The following is a 21,690-nucleotide window of genomic DNA, read 5'->3' as shown; positions in this document are numbered from 1 at the left end:
GTACATTTTACCTGGGCCCAGGCCTGCCAGGGGGGCCCGGACACACACTTTAAAATATATTTTTTGGGCTGCGGGTGCGTAGGGAGGACAAGGACCTGTCCGCCCGCCCGCCCATGTGTCCGGCCACCCGCCGTCAGCTGCGGCTTCCCCTGTCTAGAAGTCATAGTTCACCTGTAGCGTCTGACAGGAAGCACAGCTCTGCACTTCCTGGTAACGCTGCAGAGCTGTGCTCCCTGTCAGAGACGCTGGAAGTAAAAAATGACTTCTAGCGTCTGGCTCTCTGTGCGAAGGGGAAGGCAGGGTAAAGCAGGGGGCAGCAGCAGCTGACGGGCAGTTGGCCGGGCACATATTAACCCCTTGGCAACGAGCTAGAACCCCTGGCAATGGAAATAAACCCCCCTTGGCAACAAGCAAGAACCCCTGGCAAAAAATATTAACCCCTTGGCAACATTTAAAAACCCCTTGGCAATGAGCAAGAACCCCGACCTGTCGTGCGGCCTGCACTGTGTGATTCGGTCATAGGTCACACTGCGCAGGCCGCAGCGCTGACCACTAGTGCCGAAACCTGTTTGCCGCCGGGCCTCCCACGTCGCACATGTCTACCTGACGCCTGCCTATGCACTGCGGCCGCCTGCCCCCCTCCACAGCAAGTCAGTGTGGGGGCACAGGGGGCAATTTTCTTTTAGGGATGCCAATCCCTGGATCCCGGGAATACCGGGTTTCAGCATTTTTCAATCCCAGTGATATTGGTGTACCGGCCCCAAGATTTCTGTTGCCATCCCTTACATAGAAATGACCTTCTAGACCTACTTTGTCTCTGTCCCTGCGTCCCCACCATCTCTGTCCCCACCGTCTGGTCCTTCGTCACCACCGTCTCTGTCCCTGCATCCTGCCATCCCGCTCTATGCACCTATGTCCCCGCCATCTCTCTCCCTGCATCCCCACCATTCCTCTCACTCTCCCTGAATTTTGCCTCAATCTGTGTGGAATAATTTGAATTTTGTGTCATTCCATGTGGCATAATGTGAATTTTAAGACATTCCATGTGAATTTTGGCTCATTCTGTGTAGCATAATGTGTAAGGGGCAAGTATAAGGGGTCTACTATTGTGTTGCATAAAGGGTATATGGTGTGGTACACACCCCTATATCCTTTAATGGCCACACCTCTTTTCTGTCGCTTGCCACTCCAGGGGGGGCCCCTTGACGCTGTTGTACCAGGACCCAGGATTTCTCTTGGCAGCCCTGGTTCTAGCAGCCTACAAATGTCCCACAATTCTATGCTTTGAGAAGAGCTTGGGAAACAGTTGGCTACAGACTCTGTCCCTGATTCAGGGGAGGGTGCGGTGCAGCATTTTTTGCCATAAAGCAGCTGCTCCTTTATGCTACTTCCACAGGCTGTTTCGTATGGAGTTGCCCTCTGGCTAAAGTGCTAATCCAGTGCTGTGAGCCCAATGCCATTCCTGCTTCCGCCTTTGAATCAGACCCTCACTGCAGTTGTATGCAAGCAAGTCAGGTCCACTACATCTGAACTGATGTTTCCATTTAACCGTAGCAATACACAGATTGTTCTCCTATGCTATCGGCATTTTAGGATGGGGGGTGGGGGGGGGGGGGGGGGGGGGAATGAATGTTACTATGAGTTTACAATTTAAAAATAAATCCTTTCTAACTGAGAAGGAGTCTGCACAAAGAATGCTGGTATGGGGTCGAGGTGTAGTGCGCGGGTATGACCCTGTGGCATTACCCTGTTGGCTAGTTGGGCACAGTGCTTGTTCTTGAAAAACGGGGGACCCCTACTCATTTTGTCTCCCGTATCTTGGGAACCAAGACCAGCCCATGAGCCTGGTGCTGGTTTTATAAAATCCTGGGGAACCCTATTTGTTTGGTGCCATGATTTTATGAAACCAGGATCGGCTCTTTGAGCCCGCGGCTGGTTATGCACAGGAGGAGGGGCCCAACGCCATTTTTTCTTTTTTTGGTGTGATTTTGGAAAGTGCCAAAAAATTGCATCCTATTAAATGTCACCCTATATTTCCTATATAAGGTAAACATTACAGGCCATTATATTGAATACAATTTTTTACACCTATTTTGACAAATTCACTTGGCACTCAAAGGGTTAAAAATGTCCCCTGTGTAAAAAGATTGTATTTATATATGTAAATATTGGGACTTCCACATTATAAGCAATGCCACATGTTCTTATTTACAGGGAAAGCAAGGATCACCAGGCATTAAAGGGGCAAAGGTGAGTATGTCCAATTATTTAATGTATAGCAGTCTTCTAACCTTAGCTCTAACCTTCATATCCCATAATGTTATCACTATACCATTTATTGGCCGATCCTGTGATTTGCGATGTACTGTATCACAACTACCGTCAATTGGTGTGAACCCCCAAATACACCCAATTCATTGTTCGTTGAATTGGGTGGTTACATCCACTTCAGATCTTGCAGTGTGTACGGAGATGCCCTGCAGGGGTGGCCAACTGGTCAAAGGCGAAGAGCCGAAAAATATCTGTAGTCAAGCTAAAGAGCCAACAACATGCGCGCGCCGAAGCAAAATCTAGTCTGCTATCTTGAGATTGCCACTGTATTTCTGTATGTGTGAGAGAAAGATGTAGTTTCACTCGCTGCCAACAGATGGAAGTGTTTCCTAGACACACGGACACTAGACATATATATTATAAATCACATTCTAACATAAATCTAACATATATGTTGTATAATATGGGTGATTTATAGTCATATGATGCATCTGAGTAAGTATTTTTTGTGTGATCCTCTGGCTATCCCATAGCTTATTGATATCAGACCTTAAAGGTGTTATTAATGCCTTTGCTTGGTTTGGATATTGCCTGTTAGTCTAACATACAGTACCTCTTCACTGTACAGTGCTGCAGAATTTGTGGCACCATTAAAATAAATCATTATAATAATATAGTGATCTTTAAAAAGTATATGGTCAGAATCCTGGCAGTTGGGATTATGACAGTCAGTATACCGACAGCAGAATCCCAATGTCTCCTGAAGGTAAGTGCTTGGGTTAGTTAAGCACTGGGGGGAGGGAGAATCATTTAGGATTAGGCTGCAGAGCAGTAGTGTCAGAAGGAGCTGCGGTTCCCATCCAGGTTTCACCCATGGAGGGTGACACCAAAATACCAAAATGCCAGCTTGTCCACAGTGGCAGGAGCCAGGTACTGCAGTGTGACATTCTCCTTTTGCACCCGGCTCCTTTCGTAGAGAAGTCCCCGACACTGCAGGTGATAGTCTCCAGAGGTAACCTATCAGGAGTGATGTCACTCTAATTCCCTGTGAAGGCAACAGGTTTTCAACTTAGGCCACTCTCCCTTTTTTGCTTTGTGCACCTGGTATGCAGAGTGCGCATTGGGTATTACCAAACCCAGTTACCCAGTGACTCCTCTGTGCAGGAGAACACAGTTAGGATTAGGCTGTTTGAGGGTTAGGCTGCAAGAGGTATGGGTTAGGGCAGGCATGGGCAACATGTGGCTCTCCAGCTGTTGTGAAACAACACATCCCAGAATGCATTGCCACAGCTTTAGCAATCCCTAATAGTAAAACTTTGGCGAGAGATGCTGGAGAGCCACAGGTTGCCCATGTCTAGGTTTGGGTTATGCTGCAGTAAGGGTGGGTTACGATAAGGGTAGGGCTAAAATGCTTACCGGGATCTACTGACATTGAATGTTTCAGTTTGCATGCTTAAGTTAACATTTAATTAGTTTTATTTTTGTAATTCATTGGCAGGGTGAAGGAGTTGTGGGTGAGCCTGGTCCTCGGGGGCCTCGTGGCCTTCCAGGTGTCAGAGTAAGTAATATCCCATTGCTCAAGTAAAGAGTTGAGCAAGGGAAAGATACTGTATTTTTCTAGTATAAGCAAAAGCAATATAGTCTTTACATATGCTTCAGTGTCATTGGTTTGTTTTGATTTGGCTAAATTTGCTAAAATGATCCCACTCGTCGGCACAGTAATACTATGCGCTCCTGATGCTAGTGCCCTTACTGTTGCTAAAAAAGACCCTTGAGTATAAGATTTATACAACACCTATATCAGTAAGTTTCATCTGGAAACTTTCTTCAGTGGTGTGCAAGGCAGTATTTATGCTTAGCCACAAGATGGAGACAGACATGCACATTTAAAGGCAAGGAAATCATATACAGTGTGCGTGTGTGTATGTGTGTGTGTATATATATATATATATATATATATATATATAAATACATACACATACAGTATATTTATACTAGTCCAATTACCTGGCACTTTTCTCCATATAATCAGATATACATGCCCGTGTGCCCGGTTGCCAACTGGAATGCATGTGATGCTCTGCATGTGGTTGGAAATTTGCTATTTTGGGGATTTGAATGTTTGATTAGAGAGGACTAATCAAAGGCAAATATTTATTTTGTTCTACGAATCCTAAGTGATCCATTAGCACATTCTTCACACGTATATATCTGCTAGTTCTGCTGATCTTCATTCTTTTTACTTGTCCCTGTATATAGTCTAATGACATACATATATTAGTCTGCAGTTGTGTAGAAATGCCCTTACAATACATGGCTTAGATTGGAATGCCACTATCGTGCTTTGTTTCAACCATGATCCAGGCACAAGCAGACGTAGGTGTCAAAATCAAGCAAATCTGCATGGGCATATGCTCGCTGTACTGGACATATGCAGAGCAAATTCAATCTGTATATGCAAACCGGCTTGGTATTCTCTCCATCAGCCTATGCCTCCGCACCCTACCCCTCCTCTCTCACAGCCTAACTGTAACCTCTCTTCTCGCATCCTAACCCTAACCCCCTGCTCCCATAGCCTAACACGAGCCACCTGCTCCTGTAGCCTGCCCTTACCTCCCTTCTCTAACACTAACCCTCTGCTCCCACAGCCTACCCCTAACCTACTTTTGTTTCTGCCACTCTAACATTAGCCTCCCCTCCTGAAGACTAACCCTCTGCTCCTGTAGTCTTACTATAACCCTTCCTCACGCAGCAAATGCTAATTGTCAGCATCCCGAGAATGTTGGCATTTCACATTCTGCAGGCCCAATGCTGGGCAGGAACCCAGTGTGTGGGGCTGCCTTGTCCTGTGTTGGGCGAACTGCCCTCCACCCCGCACCTTGCTGCTGGGAGTTGCAGATTTGTAAAGTTTCTACTTATACTGAATTAGGCCCTGTACCATAACCAGCAAATCAGAACATATGATATTTGGAGTGATATTTTACCTTAAATGTTATACAAATAATATCCATATTCTGATTGGTTGTAAACAGGGAGAAAATGGAATCCCAGGACTATCTGGGCCTGTAGGAATAATGGTAAGTAGAAGGGAAACAAATCAGAAATGTCTTCTGTGAATGCTTAGGGCACGTGTAGAAAATGTAGTGATAGTGTACAGTACACACCAACCTGTCAGCTGAATAAGGAAACAGCATGCCTTCTTGCACAACACATTCTATTTTTCCATTCTATTAATAAATAATTAACCTCTATGAAATTCTATGCAGCATATGCTTGTTCTGAAACATAAAACATCATTTCTGAATCACATTAGTTCCAAGTTAAAGTAAATTTGTAGTATAGTATAAATTGTAATAGGGTATGGTCAAATTATAATGATGAAACAATATGTCTGCTCATAAACCCCTTTACCCGGATATAGATTTCAAACTTGTACTATATTACTGGTTACCACGGCATAGAGGTTTATTCAATTAAAGTTGGATCCATTCCAACATGCATTTGCTGTAATGCCCTATTCAACGCTGCCCTATTCAATGCTGCCAAATCCGACTGTCTGGATTTGACTGCTACTGCTGCTGGTTAACTGGCAGGCACCGGGACCGGGCGAGCATCAGAAGATGCTGCGGGAGGCAGAGGCGTACCTAGATAATCGTGGGCCCCATAGCAAAAGTTTGTAAGGGCCCCCTATTTAGCAACTGATGGTGATAAATGTGTGTAAAACATATACTTAGACAGCAAAGATGGGCCCCCTTCAGCTCTGGGCCCCAAAGCAGCTGCACCCCTTGCACCTATGGTAGTTACGCCCTTGGCGGGAGGTGGACCTCAGGTGGGACAGTAAACGAGGGCACAGTGGGGGTTATTCTAGTTCATTCTTTCTGACAAAATCCTTCTTAGATGGACAAAACCATGTGCACTGCGGGTGGGGCAGATGTAACTTGTGCAGAGAGAATTAGATTTGGGTGGGGTTTTTCTTCAAAGTGAGATCTATATTGCAGTGTAAAATAAAGCAGTCAGTATTTTCCCTGCACAGAAACAAAATAACTCACCCAAATCTAATTCTATCTGCACATGTTACATCTGCCCCCCTGCAGTGCACATGGTTTTGTCCATCTAAGAAGGATTTTGTCAGAAAGAATGAACTAGAATAAACCCCAGTGTGAGCTGCTGCTGGTGCTGCTCACCGGCCTGGCGGCGACACCAGGTGAGAAACGGGAGGAGGTGGCCGGAGGCTGACGGAGGGATGGTGCTGTGGGCCAGATGTATCAAGCTTTAAAAGTGATAAAGTGGAGAGTGATAAACAACTAGCCAATCAGCTCCCACCTGTCATTTTTCGAACTCAGCCTGTAACATGACAGGTAGGAGCTGATTGGCTGGCTGTTTATCACTCTGCGATTTATCACTTTTGAAGCTTGATACATCTGGCCCACTGTGTGAGCTGTTGCTGCTCACTCGGCGCTGTCCTACCTGCCTCATCCTGACGAAGCTTACTGGCGAAGCGTACGCCGACCGTACACTCCGCAGTGTGCTCCCACTTCCCTCTCCCCCCATGAATGCATTTTGATCTGTTTCTCTCCATTTAGCAGTATCCACAGCGGCGTGCATCCAAGCACTCATACGGCAGGCAGACGCGGTGCGCACCGCAGTTCTGCTGCCCAGCACACCGGCTGACAGTCCCACAGACTGACTCAGACCCCCACGTGCAGTACAGTGCGAGCCGGCTGTGTCATTCTCAGCCGGAGTGACGAGAGTGGGCGCAGCACTTCTCAATTACACGCTGTGAATCCCACTGTCCCGGCTCACAGACCGGACTCAGAGCACTGAAATTACCATTCACTTAAGCACCATCCTGGTATTGCAGTGGCCACACAGCTTATTGCTGTCTCTGGCACTGATACTTTTTTGAGCATACTACATTATAAACGCTCATATCTGCATATGTTTTAATTATACCAGCCTCCTGGGTGAGACCATAAATCTTTGGTTACCCTCACACCACAGACAAAATTGGTATACAGGCACTCCTGAACCTAATAGGTGCTTAAAGTGATACCGCTATTTAGTACTTGAAAACTGGGAAAATATATATCAACCAGTTCCTATTCTGGAAACAGTGAATGCACTAAACACATATTAAAGTGTTGACATTTATACGTATAAAAACATTGTGAAGTGGGACCCCACGGAGTCAAGGATATCTTCATCCTTTTTTACTTGTCTATGTTTAATGTGTGTATTGTGTCTTTTATATTTTTGCCAAAAGTTTTTAAAAATTATAAATAAAGGTAAGGGGGGGTACACACCAGGACGATTAGGGCTCAATTCCATCAATCTGGATCCAATTCCGACCGATTGGATGCAGATTGTATGTAGATTGGGCATGTTTAGGTCCAATTCCAATCCGATTCCAATCCGATGCGCGTCCCCGCTGTCGTTTGGTCGTTTTACAGATCCTACCTGCTGCAGTGAGGATCTGTAAAAGATCCATTGGTACTTATGTAGTATCTGGGCTGCCGATTTTTTGATTGTATGCCTTAAGTTAAGGCATACAATCAGATGCGATGCGATGCGATATCGCATCGCATCGCATACGATGCGATGCGATGCGATGCGATGACCCGATTTTTCCATAGGATTCAATGTTAAAATGGACTGAGTCCATTTTAACATGGAATTCAATGGGAAAAAGGGGTCCTTTTCATACCCCTACTATCCAAGTGGGCATGGAGTTGGATATAAACCTGTGGCGAGCGTAGCGAGCCACCGAGCCCGAAGCGTGGCGAGCGAAGCGAGCCCCGCGAGGGGACGGTATTCTGTGTCCCCTCGCGGGGCTCGCTACGCTCGCCACGCTTCGGGCTCGGTGGCTCGCTACGCTCGCCACAGGTTTATATCCAACTCCATGCCCACTTGGATAGTAGGGGTATGAAAAGGACCCCTTTTTCCCATTGAATTCCATGTTAAAATGGACTCAGTCCATTTTAACATTGAATCCTATGGAAAAATCGGGTCCATCGCATCGCATCGCATCGCATCGCATCGCATCGCATGCGATTTGGTCGGGTGCGATGCGATGCGATGGACCCGATTTCAAAATCGGCAGCCCAGTTACTACATAAGTACCGATCCATTCAACTGGATACAGACTCAGATCGGATTGGGATCAGATTGGATGCAGATCGTTAGCAGATTGTGTGGCATCACACAATCTGCTAACAATCTACTAACAATCAGGATCGTTCTGGTGTGTACCTGGCCTTACTTATTAAATTTTCTCTCTCTCGGTGCATCACAAAGTGACATCCTTTTCTTTTCTTGCTTTACAAGAATTTGTCTTTTGCTTCAAACTTATGTCCCGTGATAGCACACCCTCAGCATAAATATTTACGTATATAACACTATCATTTGAGGGGTCACCTAACACTAACTCTACGTATACTCTTCCTGTGCGATTAACCCTGTCCTCCCTTTGTTATTCTACCTGCCTCATCTCCTCAATCCGACTATTTTTCAAATCAGATTGAGATTGTTGGAAACGGGGCCGAAACCTGTCTGATTTGGCCGCATTTCCGACAAAAGCACATGCATCCGCGGCTATTCCGCCAGTCAATGTGGTTTCTGACAGAAGAAGAATATATCCGACCTGTAGGAAAATACAGCCCCCACCTAAATCAGTCGAAAATTGACGTCTTTCCAACAAGACAGCAGTTTTGACTGTAATTAAATATACCCCCATAGGGATAAAAGGCAGGTGATGTCACCTGAGGTGGTTCCTGAGCCAGCATTGGGAGAAGAGAGCATCTCTCAGCGCTGGCTATTGCATAGCAGTGAACGGAACGCATCGACCTGGGTTACCCATTTACAGTGTACAGGGAGACGGGCAATATATTAACAATAATATATTGGTAATATATTGTTAATGATATCATCATCTTTTTCATATCATTAACAATATTTTGTCTAGTGTATATGGGGCTTTAGTTGAAGCATTAAACAGCACATAGATCAAGTTTAACCACAGGCTGCTCGTTAAATGTGTTTTATAAAGTAAAAATAAAATTATGTAATTTGTCTAACTCTGTATAAAGAAATGTGATTTGTAACAGAATTAGGATAGAGGTGAAGCACGGTGACCCTACAAGCTATTAATGGATATTGCAGCTATGCAAATTTTGGATTGTGGGTAAAAAAACACATGGTTTGAATGTAATAGGCTTACATTTATTTCATGCACATCTTTTAATAGCGCATATTTATTACAACCTAGCTGGTGATAGGAAATCAACATGGGGCCACAACATAATGTGTGGCTTTATTAATTGTTTAAACTGGCTAATACATTGGACATTTCCAATACGTGAATGTGAACCTTAATCTAATTTACAGATCTTTTTTTATTTTTATTAATGCCCAGTTTCATTAGGATAACATGTCACAAGCGTAGTACAATTACAGATCCTTCCCTCCTGCCTGTCCACATCATATTCTGAATGTTTGCAGTTTCCATAACAACTTCTTTTTCTTGCTTTACAGAAACTTATTGTCCAATTCACGTTTGGATATTTGTCATCTAATTAACCCATTGACACCTGAGTTTTTCCAGCTCTAATGCACATTGAACACTAATATGAGTAAATGATAGTGTAACCCTTGCTATCCCATACTGCTAGAAAGACATTAACTTTAAGTGTTCTGTGTATTTTTGTGCTGTTTTGGCAGACTATCCACATTATCTACTGAAACTTATGTACAAAGTGAAATGTTAAAATTAATAATATGTAAATACAGTGACCTACAGTACACATATACTTTACACTTAAGATATCACTTAAGATATTACCTTGATATGTTTATGGACTCAGATTACAATGCGTCCTCAGCTTTATGGGGCATACACATGTGGAGATTTGAGCTTGATTTCTAAGCAATCTGTCTAGATTGCGTAGAAATTAAGCACATAGTTCAGTGTGTATGTCCCATAGCAATGGCGATGCGCAGTCTCGAGCGGTGCTATTGCCAGGCTAGATCCTTCACAATGAAAGTTTGGAGGTATAAAAATCTGGTAATATATAGGAGCAAGGACAACTATCCAGTTGCTCCCAAATGCTGGAAAGCAGACAATAGTCATTCAGACAAATTGGTTAAAGCCGTTTTGATTTAACAAATGTGTACAAACAATTGTATTTTATCCATTCTCCAGCATTTGGTTGAAAATGGTTGATTGTCATTTGTTCCCATATATTGCCAGATTGTTGTTCACACCAGACAGATTGGACAGATAAATGTACCCAGCTTAAGTTATGACTTTCCAATCCCCGGTACTCTTGAAAAAATTGTGATTTTTTTTTTTTTGCCAAACTTCTTCTAATTGTCCAAAAGAGACTTTATTGACAATTATTTTTATCATTATTTATTACATACTCACCAACATGACCCCTTCCATTAAGGTGCCCATACATTGTACAATTATTGTATGCAATTTGGACTAGATAGCATCGCATTCCATTGCATACGTTTTGCAATGCAATGAGATGCAATATACTGTAGTACAAAAAGTATGTGCAGCACATGAGCTGTGCGATGGGATGTGCACGGGAGTGCACATCTCATCACACCTGGCAATTGTACCATGTATGGGCACCTTTAGGTACAAAATGCTCTGCTCCTGGACTTCCCTCTTACTGTATGATTGCCATCACCTCTTTTAAAACACCCTTCTTATCAATTAATTAGTTCAACACAGGTGATGGCAATACAATTAAGGTAGACATTATAACAGCATTACTGGTTAATCAGCATATACAGGTTGAGTATCCGTTATCCGAATTATTCCGAAAACCATTGCTAAAAACTCACTGGGGACATCTGTAACAGCACTACTGAGGGAACGATATGTAACTGGCACTATATATGTGCAAGACAATTATTGCTTGGCATTCAAATTCAATATCTGAGATTGTACACAAATTTTGTTTCATGTTTTGAAACCTTGTTTTTTGAACAAATAAAATATATTTGTGTGCATTTCATGTTTTTGATGTGTTTATACAGCATAAATGCAAGATACTTCAAAATACATAATTGAAATATTAAAATATTCTGAAATACGGAATAATCCGTTATCCAAAATTCTCCTGGTCCCGAGCATTTTGGATACGGGATACTCAACTTGTACTATAAAGTCATACTTGCCTACCTGACCCTCTCCATGCGGGAGAAATGCTCTGCTCCTGGACTTCCCTGGTAATGTATGATTGCCATCACCTGTGGTGAAACACCTTTACCTAGCTCCCCACAGGTGATGGCAATCATACATTACCAGGGAAGTCCAGAAACAGTATTTTCTCCCGCATGGAGAGGGTCAGGTAGGCAAGTATGTATAAAATACATGTATACACATAATTACAAGCATAATCTGTACATATTAGCAGATCTAGAGCATACAAGATATACTGGGGAAGGGTACAGTAAGACAAGAGGAAGGAAGCCTTGCTCACGGGAGCTTACATTTTATTTATATATTTGTGGCTGCCTGAACTGGTTTTCTAATATTTAACCATACATTAGATAACTGATAACATTGGGGGTTATTCTAGTCCATTCTTTCTGACAAAATCCTTCTTAGATGGACAAAACCATGTGCACTGCGGGTGGGGCAGATGTAACTTGTGCAGAGAGAATTAGATTTGGGTGGGGTTTTTCTTCAAAGTGAGATCTATATTGAAGTGTAAAATCATGCAGTCAGTATTTTCCCTGCACAGAAACAAAATAACTCACCCAAATCTAATTCTCTCTGCACATGTTACATCTGCCCCCCTGCAGTGCACATGGTTTTGTCCATCTAAGAAGGATTTTGTCAGAAAGAATGAACTAGAATAAACCCCATTGTGAATATAAGATTTATTTTACCTCAATCCTTTCAGGTTATGATTTGAGGATTTCAGATATTTAAGACCAAGCCATTTGGCACCTTGCTCATCTGCAGTGTTGTATTAATTGCCCATTCTTTGATTACTCATGCTAACAATTAAATTCTTTAAACACAATACATGCTATATGTTGGTTTTTGACAGGGCCACAAGGGATTTCCAGGTGTGAAAGGGGAAAGGGTAAGTGTATAAAATACTTTCATGTACACTACAGCAGAAAGTCTAAGCTCAAACTTACACATGAAACAAACATGACTAATAATCACAGTTGTGATGGACTACTATCTCCATTAGGGCGGGATGTACTAAAGGGAAAATGCGGTAAAACGGGGGTTTTACCGCATTTTCCTATGTACCAATACTCGTCCGTCCCATCTTCGCCTGGCAGGGTATCGCCACCCTCTGGAAGCCTATGGGCTTCTATCGCCACCCGCTGTCCGCGCGCCCCCCCCCTCTCCCGTCCTCCTTTGATCTCCTCCCCCAGCAGGTGTCACAGCCGGGAAGACATCCGGCTGCAGGGGGGAGGAGGAGAACACTGGCAGCCGCCGGGATATGACGGAGACCCCCGCAGACCACATCACAGGTATCGCGGGAGTCTCCGTCACCGCAACCCGATGCTAGCCGCATATGTTAGTACAAATGCGGCAGCATCGCGGCAGCTGTCAGGTGAAGGGCGGCAATGTATATTAATACATCCCGCCCTATATGTGAAAGAAAAGATCTTTTTAAAACATGTACAGTACCGTATAACTTTTGTTGACTTGGGAATGCCATGATGAAAGCAAAAATAGCCCCCATCCTTACCCATCAGGACCATCAAGACCAGGTGAATTTCATCCTGGGTCGTCAGACATCTGACAATACTAGGACTGACATTTTTAATCTATTCCATAGCATTTTAATACTACTATGTTCATATGTAGAATTTACTACAGGGAGCGCAGACATACTGTATGTCTTAGTAAAAATGGGGAGTAAAGTGTAGTGGCTTTGATCGAGTAATATAGGTACAAATGAGCCATTCCCTGTAACACATTTGGCCTCCCTGAATTCAGGCCTGCTTTAATTTTTTAATGAACAGAGTAGAAAAATATGGTCTAATGAGTGTGACTTAAATTAATTAAATACCTCCCAACTGTCCCAATTTCCACGGGGACCGTTCCCACATCCTGCCAAAGGCCGGCAGTGTCCTGTTGTAGGAGGGGCAGTTGGGAGACCCCCCTGTCACCCTCTGTGCAGCAGTGAATAGGCACTATGTGCGTGGATCGCACCTGGGACGAATCAGCACCCAAATCCTGGGTGCGACTCTGCATTTGTGATGTAAAAGATAGCACAATGGTGATGCATTGCTTTGCCACATAAATAAATAGCACAGCTACCTTACAAGTGTCATTTGTGCATTACTGGTACAAAGCTGCAGCCTGAGCATTTATGTACACCATCAGTCACCAGCATACAAGGTGACTTCTAAACTGAAATACAAGGTGACTTTACATGTGAGAGCACTGCCTGCCAGGCCAGTGAGGCACTGCTCTGTTTAACACTCAGGACACAAACAGAACTTTATAATCATGACATTGCTTGCTATACCACTTTTACTTTCAGATTTGACCTTAATGAATTTATTTTGGAAGGTAGAGCATTAAATAAAATCCAGCGTGTCATTCTTTTTTTGTTTGACTTAAACAGAACCAGTGTGGAGACTTCCACTAAGCCTGTGGACTTCCCAATTTTTATCTTTTGGATTTGATTTTTCGCTCTGCACAAATCTACCCTGGTTTTTTGTCCTAATTAAAAACCTGAAAAGGATTATCAGGGATCATTTCATTACTGTGGATGTGGTAACAGTTGTGTAAAATTGGAGAGACACTGTACAGATAAGACTGTGTATTAGCAAAGATTGAATGTAATATATTTTGCAATGTAAAGATCTCCTAATCTTCAGGTCCCCTCCAGCATGTTACTAGAGATAGCGCTAGACCCCAATATTCATTAGATTGCTTATACATCTAGTACTATTCTATAGTGCAGTAATGTGATTTAGTAGGACCATATGAAGAAAATGCCAAATTATAATTGTTTCTTATACATGTATAATCATTAGGTTCGCTAAAGCACATTAACCTCTTCCCTAGAAGCGCAACTTACCGTATCGTCAGTACACACAGCACGATGCATCAGTATTTCTTTAGATATATTAGGCATTGCCTGTGTTGCACAACCGGCGTGATTTATCTGTGAACTACACCACTAAATCGATCGGTCGACCAGTGTGTAGCACTTTTACTCTATCTGCATACAGTATGTTACATTTGCCCCATTTGCTCATTTGAGAAAGATTTTACACTTGCGATCAGCTATGAATCTGGCCCTTTGTTACTCGTATTAACGGAATTTCAATAATACCTAACAATGGTTTCACCATACCTCCCAACATGACCCTCTCCTCGAGGGACACAATGCTCTGTTCCTGGTCTTTCCTTTCAATGTATGATTGCCATTTTAAATAGGTTAATTGATAAGAAAGGTGTTTCCACACAGGTGTATGGTGATAATCATAACTGAGTAGGGAAGTCCAGGAATAGAGCATTCTGCCGCTCCAAATTGTAGTCAAGCGAGATAGCTCTTTTACATCACGTGAATATAGAAAAGAAGAACAAGTCCAGTCTGTTCCAGATCCCACCACTTGCTATATAAGTATATTTACGGTCTGCTTAAAATGAGGTATAAGATGTAGATTACAAGCTATACTAATGCAGGGAGAAGGATGGGAAATTAGATTTTTCACCTGCAGACAGTTCCTCGTATTACTGGTGTCAAAGCACCAGTACTAGATGAGCAAGACAGCTTACTCGTGTTATCAGTTCTCCATTTTACACAAGAACAAACAACAATATACTGTAGCATTAACTTCAATCAGTATCAGCACAGCTGTATAATGAATTGTGTTTTTCTGTCAAAATTGTATAATTAACTAGAATTGTACATTTTATTCATATTTAGGGTGACCGAGGAATGTCTGGTTTCAAAGGAGACAAGGTAAAAAGCGTATTGTACACCCCTTTTGTTCAATGCTGCAGTTATCCATTACTACATGATGATAAGAAATAGGACTAAACAAAATTGCAAAAATATTTGTAATAGAGTTTAAGTTGAGCTATGGGAACTTAAAGTGAATCCCAGCAGTCACCATCCCGACAGTCAGAAAGCTGAGAGATGCATTCCGATATTCTATATCCTGATGAATCTCGGTAAGTACAAGCTATTACAGCCTATTCCTAACCCACTCCTCCCACATCCTGACCTTAACCCACCCCTCCCACAGCATAACCCTATCTGTTCCCTCCCGAAGCCTAAACCACCACTCCCACAGCCTAACCCTATCTGTTCCCTCCCACAGCCTAACCATGACTATCCCTTCCCGCAGCCTAACCCTAACCCACACCTTCCACAGCCAATAACCCTATCTGTTCCCTCTCACAGCCTACCTCGCTATCCCTACCCGCAGCCTAACCCTAACCCATCCCTCCCACAACCTAACCCTATCAGTTCCTTCCTACAGCCTAACCCTTGCTATCCCTCCCCACAGCCTAACCCTCTCTGTTCCCTCCCACAGCCTATCCCTCGCTATCCCTACCCGCAGCCTAACCCTAACCCATCCCTCCCACAGTCTATCCCTATCTGTTCCCTCCGCAGCATAACCCTAACTCCTCACAGCCTAACTCTAACCCACCCCTCCCACAGCCTAACAATAACTGTCCCCTCCCGCAGCCTATCCCATCCACCCCTCCACAGCCTAACTATATCCCGTACCTCCCACAGACTAAACCTAACCTCTCCCCTCACAGCTTAAATCTAACCTCCCACCTGCATCTTAATCCTAACTACACCTCACCCCCTGCAGCCTAAAACTGACCATAACACACCCCCGCCGCCTAATCCCTACTTTAAACCTCCCTCTAGTTCCTAACCATAACCGGAGCACTTACCATTGGCATTCTGCCAGTTGGAATGATGACTAAAACAGTGTACACACTAGACAATATTTCGTCCTATCCTGCTGATTGGACTGACCTATTGGACACATCATCCAGTGTGTACCCGCTATGTTGCTGATGATGCATGCTACTATGTGTCATCAGCAACGATCACCATCGCCCCTACGTGAAGGACTGATGGAAGACATTACCAGTAAGAGCCATGCTGCCAAATGCAGCATCGCTGCAGCTGTCACTCGCTGACATCATCAGCAAGTGTGTATGCACTTTACTGACGCTGGCACCCTAGCAGGTCCTGTCTCTGCCAATGTTGCTGGGAATACCCATCATCTAGTGTGAGCCCAGCTAAATGAGATGCGTCTGTCTGTACTCTGAAAGTCGGCATGTTGAATTTCGCCATCTGTGGCATCTCTGCACAGTATATGTAAATTTTGCATTTCATGGAATATACAGTATATGGACTGATTCATGATGCATGTTGACGGATTTGGCAATTTTTTGAAAACTGTCTGATTTCAGATGGCTTTCTAACAACAAGGGTGGGAGTCAGGGGAGCTTCTAGAGAAGAGGGCTGTGTGCATACTCTGTCTAAGCCACCTCCTTTCTAGCTGACAACGCGGTAGACTCTGGGCACTAGGAGACCCTAGCGATGTCCCAGACTCTATTGCGCATGAGTGGAACACCAGGAAAATGGGCACTGCCAAATTTTCCCCCGTGGTTCTGCAGTGCTGATGATGCCATCACAGGACTTTGAGGGAAAGTATTAAAAATTGGGAGCAGGGTGTGTGGTGTGGGCCTCCCTGGACCCCAGGGGCTTGTGTGTACTTCACACACTGCACCCATTATAAATATGCCAGTGGCAGGACTGGTGCTAATAGTGATGAACGAACATTTATAAATCGTAAAAATAAATGAAAGACTCTACATTGCTAAAACCTGAGCCATGGATTATGATGGTGATTCACAGGCATATTCTGGGATACAATCAGACAGGTTATGATCCTCTGTCCAAACTGTATGACAACAGTAACCATTGGCCAAATGTAGTAGCCTCTGAGTTTGGTGGTCGTGTGGGATACCGGACAAACTCTGTTGGTTTTTTAAAGGGGCAATCATTTACAAGGCAAAACATTGCTTTGAAAATGACTGTCCCTTAAAAACTTCTGAATTCGTCCAGCATCCCACATTTGGACGCATGAGTCTGTTTTTCATCTATCCTGTATGCATCATTTTCTCTATTTCCATTAAACAGGGCGACCCCATGACTATATTTGGAGCTCCGGGCTATAAAGGAAGTAAAGGGGAATCGGTAAGCTACTGTATAGAAGCATTATCCAATACTAAATCTTACCTTTCTAAATTCATAGTACAGGTCGAGTATCCCATATCCAAATATCCGTTATCCGAATTATTCCGAAATACGGACATTCCAGAAAGTGAAAAAAAATTTTTTTTTGCTAAAAACTCACTGGGGACATTTGTAACAGCATCACTGGGGACATGATATGTAACTGGCACTATATATGTGCAAGACAATGATTGCTTGGCATTCAAATTCAGTGCTGAGATAGTACACAAATTTTGTTTCACGTTTTGAAACCTTGTTTTTTGAACAATTAAAATATATTTGTGTGTATTTTATGTGGTAATAAAATATATTTGTGTGTATATTATGTGTTTATACAGCATAAATGCAAGATACTTCAAAATACATCATTGAAATATTAAAATATTCCGAAATACGGAATAATCCGTTATCCAAAATTCTCCTGGTCCCGAGCATTTTGGATACGGGATACTCAACCTGTATGTCAAAACAATTTTACAATTTATGGTAGTGCTGATATTTCAAATATATTAGTTCTGCAACAGCCCTTCAAATATGGAAATACAATTTAAATGTATCTGTATAATGTTGCAAATGTTTAAAAAAGGAGTTGATGTATAGCAAAGTGGGGCAGATTTATTAAGCTTGGTGAAGTGATAAAATCGGCCGGTAATAATTCATCAGCCAATCAGCTCCTGTCATTTTAGAAACTCAACCTGTTACTTGAAGTAAGGAGCTGATTGGCTGGTGCATTATCACCGGCCAATTTATCACTTCACCAAGCTTAACAAATCTGCCCCAGTGTCTCATTAATTAGCTTTGCTGCCTCATAGAACAGCTTTATTTGTGAAGAGCTTGTATGCCTCCACCCCCTACAATACCATATACTGTATTTGTGGGTTTCCTCTAGGTGCTCTGATTTCCTCTCACAACCTCAAAACATACTAGTAGGGTCATTGGCTTCTGAGAAAAAATAAAGAAAGAAATAACCCTAGTGTACACGCGTATACATCTTTTATGGAAAATACAGTACAGTAGATTGTAGTGACTGATGTCGACGGAAAAATATTCTATGTGAAACACCAATTAAGCTACAATATAAATATTAACTATATCAATGAATAAAAATGTTAACAAGCAGTTGGGGTGAAATTTAATGAGAGTTTCAGAAAGTGAGAGATTTAATAAGAAATCTCCAGTTATTTTTTAAAGCAGCAATCATTTACACTGCAAAATCAAACTATTAAATTTCACCCTTGATATGAGTAGACTTCTCTCATAGGCGTAGCTCCTCTCTAAGGATGTAAGATTTATACTGTGAACAGCGTAACAGTGGCTGATTCCTACTATCTTTAGTAGATGGAAAATATTTAAAGGTAAATTTAAACTGAATTACAAAATCATTCTGGAGGTACCATGCATGAAAATATATGCTACAAAATAAGCGAGCTCTGTACTGGTCATTGAGCTGTCCAATTTTATTTTTTGTAATGCTTTATATTCTGAACATGCCACAGAATTATGGTTAGATTATTTACAAAGAACAGGGTAGAGCTCCATACAAAACTTCACTTCTGCTTATACACAAATACTCTAATATGTTGTATTTTGAGCTTTTTATGGACTATGAATTGTCTAATTAATCTAGACTGTGTTGACGACCACAACATCACATTTTATTTGCATGAGCTTGCAGAGACAGCTGAAGACTGTAAATGCTTTCTATTCAGTAAAGTTTCCCCACAGGAAATCTTTATTTAACAAAATAAAGAAATGATAATAGGTTATCATAATTGCCATGTGTACATGTGCCATGTATACAGGCTGCGAAAGCATTAATAACTGGCTTCCTAATCAGTTCAAGTCCCGTTGTTCACTTACAAATGAAAATAATTGTATGTTTCCAGGAGCCAATGTAGTACATAATGTAGGTTTAGAACAAATCAAATGATGTATTTATTGTACAGTATGAAGTCAAATAAGCTCAGTTCTAGTAACGTAGTGGGAGATTCTCAACAGTGATCTTAAAAATATCAATAACCGTGGCTTGTACCATGTATACTGTCAGAACAGCTGCCACATATGGTTGTCGACATTGATGCGATACTTGAAGCCACCTTATAAGGTTATTATTGTACTTGGTAAACAAAATAGGAAACTGTTTCCTTCTTATGTTAGGGCCTTTTAAGAACAACATTTGTAAGCAGAGATAAAGAGGTGGCTGACAGAGAAGGAAGATGTGTTGGCATGGGATTAGACAGCTGTGCGTGGGCAATCACTATTATACTTTGTATCTCCAGTAAGTTCAAAAACCCAAAGGAAGTCAAAACAATGTCAACATACTGTATATAACCACTGTTTAAATATATTACTCTATGATCCTGATTTATGATTTAGATTTATGAAACTGAAAGTTTTTGGAGTTTGCAAGAAGGAACTGATGACATTTTCAGATAGGGTGTCTGAGAATTATTGGGACAAATTGACCTTGTTATAATTAAGCAGTAGAGGCTGCATTATTACTTATAATCGGTGTTCCAGTAAGCACTGATTAATTAAACCGATTTTACTGATATTAAACTGGAAATGATGCATATATTAGCATTATTTGTAAGGTGGCTAAATGAACAGTTACCTTTTCTTTTAATGTGCTGTAGGCATAGACGTGTGCAGCACATTTTATTTGAGGGTGCACCGTCAAAGGGGTGTCCCTAACTCCACCTATTGGGCATGTCTAACACCGCCCATTGGGTGTGTCTCACACCGCCAATCAGGCGTGTCTACCATCCTCTATTGGCACTCGATACAAAAGGTCTCTCTTAGCGACACGATAATCTCCTGCCTATTTCAGTTTTAATCTTATAATTACTCTGTGTAACAGTACAGGCAAATAAAGTCACAAACATATATCGATGATGCAGCTATGACAATGGTCTAGTGCAGGCATGTCCAACGTTGGCCCTCCAGATGTTGTGAAACTACACATCCCAGCATGCTTTGCAATAGTTTTAGCATTCTCTAATAGCAAAACCGTGGCAAAGCATGCTGGGATGTGTAGTTTCACAACATCTGGAGGGCCAACGTTGGACATGCCTGGTCTAGTGCAATTAACAATGAAAAACACACATAATTGATTGATGGGCACTTCTTTTAATGGAATACAGTTCTAAAAAGCAAAGTCTTTGGTAAAGGGTATTGCTGGTATTGCGAGAGGCAGGGAGGTGTTCATAAGGGTGGGCACAGCATTAGGGTGTGCCTGTGCACCCCTAACACTCAATGTGCGCACACCTATGGCTGTAGGTGATGAGGTGACAGGAGCCAAGGTTCTCATAGGCCCTCGCACCCACCCCACAGTCAAATACATTTTGATGTACTGCGACAGCTCTCTAACAAAGATCATTTCTATTTCTAGGGTGACAGAGGTCATCCAGGTTTTGATGGAGACAAAGGCGAAAAGGGAGAAGATGGACCACCAGGAGAGAAAGTATGTATGTAGCAACTACAAACTGGCTGAAATATGTGACACAATATAAAGAATTATGGGGTAGATTTATTAAGCTCGGTGAAGTGATAAAGTGTCTGGTTTTTATCACTGATGATCAGTTCTCGAAATCCCGACTGTTTAAATGCCCGACAGTCGGGATCCCGACTGATAGGGAATATTCCATGACCCCCATAGAGGGAAAATAGAACCTGTGGCAAGCAAAGCGACTCACCAAGCCCACAGCATGGCGAGTGCAGCGAGCCCACAAGGGGCTTCCTTGCGCTCGCCCTCCTGTCAGAGCACCGGCAGTCCGGATTCCAATGTGGAGATTCTGAACATCGGGATCCCGATTGTCAGACCGCCACACCACACCCTTGTGTGGGGATTCATTTTTTATATATATATTATTAAAAAACACTTTCTAAATTGTATTATGTAATAGAAAATCTGATGATTTCTAAATTGTGTGGAAGAAAATCATCAATTGCAGTAAGTCTTATAGTCTTCACTTTATATACTGTAATATTTCCAAAGTGTTCAGCTGTCATTCATTCCTGTTTTGTACAATATGTATAATACCTTATTCATGTCATTGATTCTATACAGGGTGTGAAAGGTGAAGCTGGCTTCAAAGGATCTATGGGACTGTTTGGAACACGGGGCCCCGTAGGACAGAAGGTCAGT

General features: G+C 42.5%; 1 protein-coding gene across 1 annotated transcript in view; it reads left to right on the top strand.

Moving 5' to 3' along the window:
• Nucleotides 1-21,690, top strand: part of LOC146073004 (uncharacterized) — a 248,677-nt gene that overhangs the window by 158,589 nt on the left and 68,398 nt on the right. Inside the window, exons 75-82 of the mRNA XM_083180177.1 lie at nt 2,215-2,250; nt 3,770-3,829; nt 5,304-5,348; nt 12,342-12,377; nt 15,201-15,236; nt 17,448-17,504; nt 20,935-21,006; nt 21,613-21,684. Of these exons, the coding sequence (XP_083036303.1) occupies nt 2,215-2,250; nt 3,770-3,829; nt 5,304-5,348; nt 12,342-12,377; nt 15,201-15,236; nt 17,448-17,504; nt 20,935-21,006; nt 21,613-21,684 (414 nt within the window). The remainder of the gene's footprint in view (nt 1-2,214; nt 2,251-3,769; nt 3,830-5,303; nt 5,349-12,341; nt 12,378-15,200; nt 15,237-17,447; nt 17,505-20,934; nt 21,007-21,612; nt 21,685-21,690) is intronic.

The sequence above is a fragment of the Crinia signifera genome, chromosome 4, assembly GCF_055691185.1.
Source record: "Crinia signifera chromosome 4, ASM5569118v1, whole genome shotgun sequence".
Taxonomy (NCBI): Eukaryota; Metazoa; Chordata; class Amphibia; order Anura; family Myobatrachidae; genus Crinia; species Crinia signifera.
The sequence above is the reverse complement of the archived record's forward strand: the minus strand, read 5'-3'. Positions and strand labels throughout refer to the sequence as shown.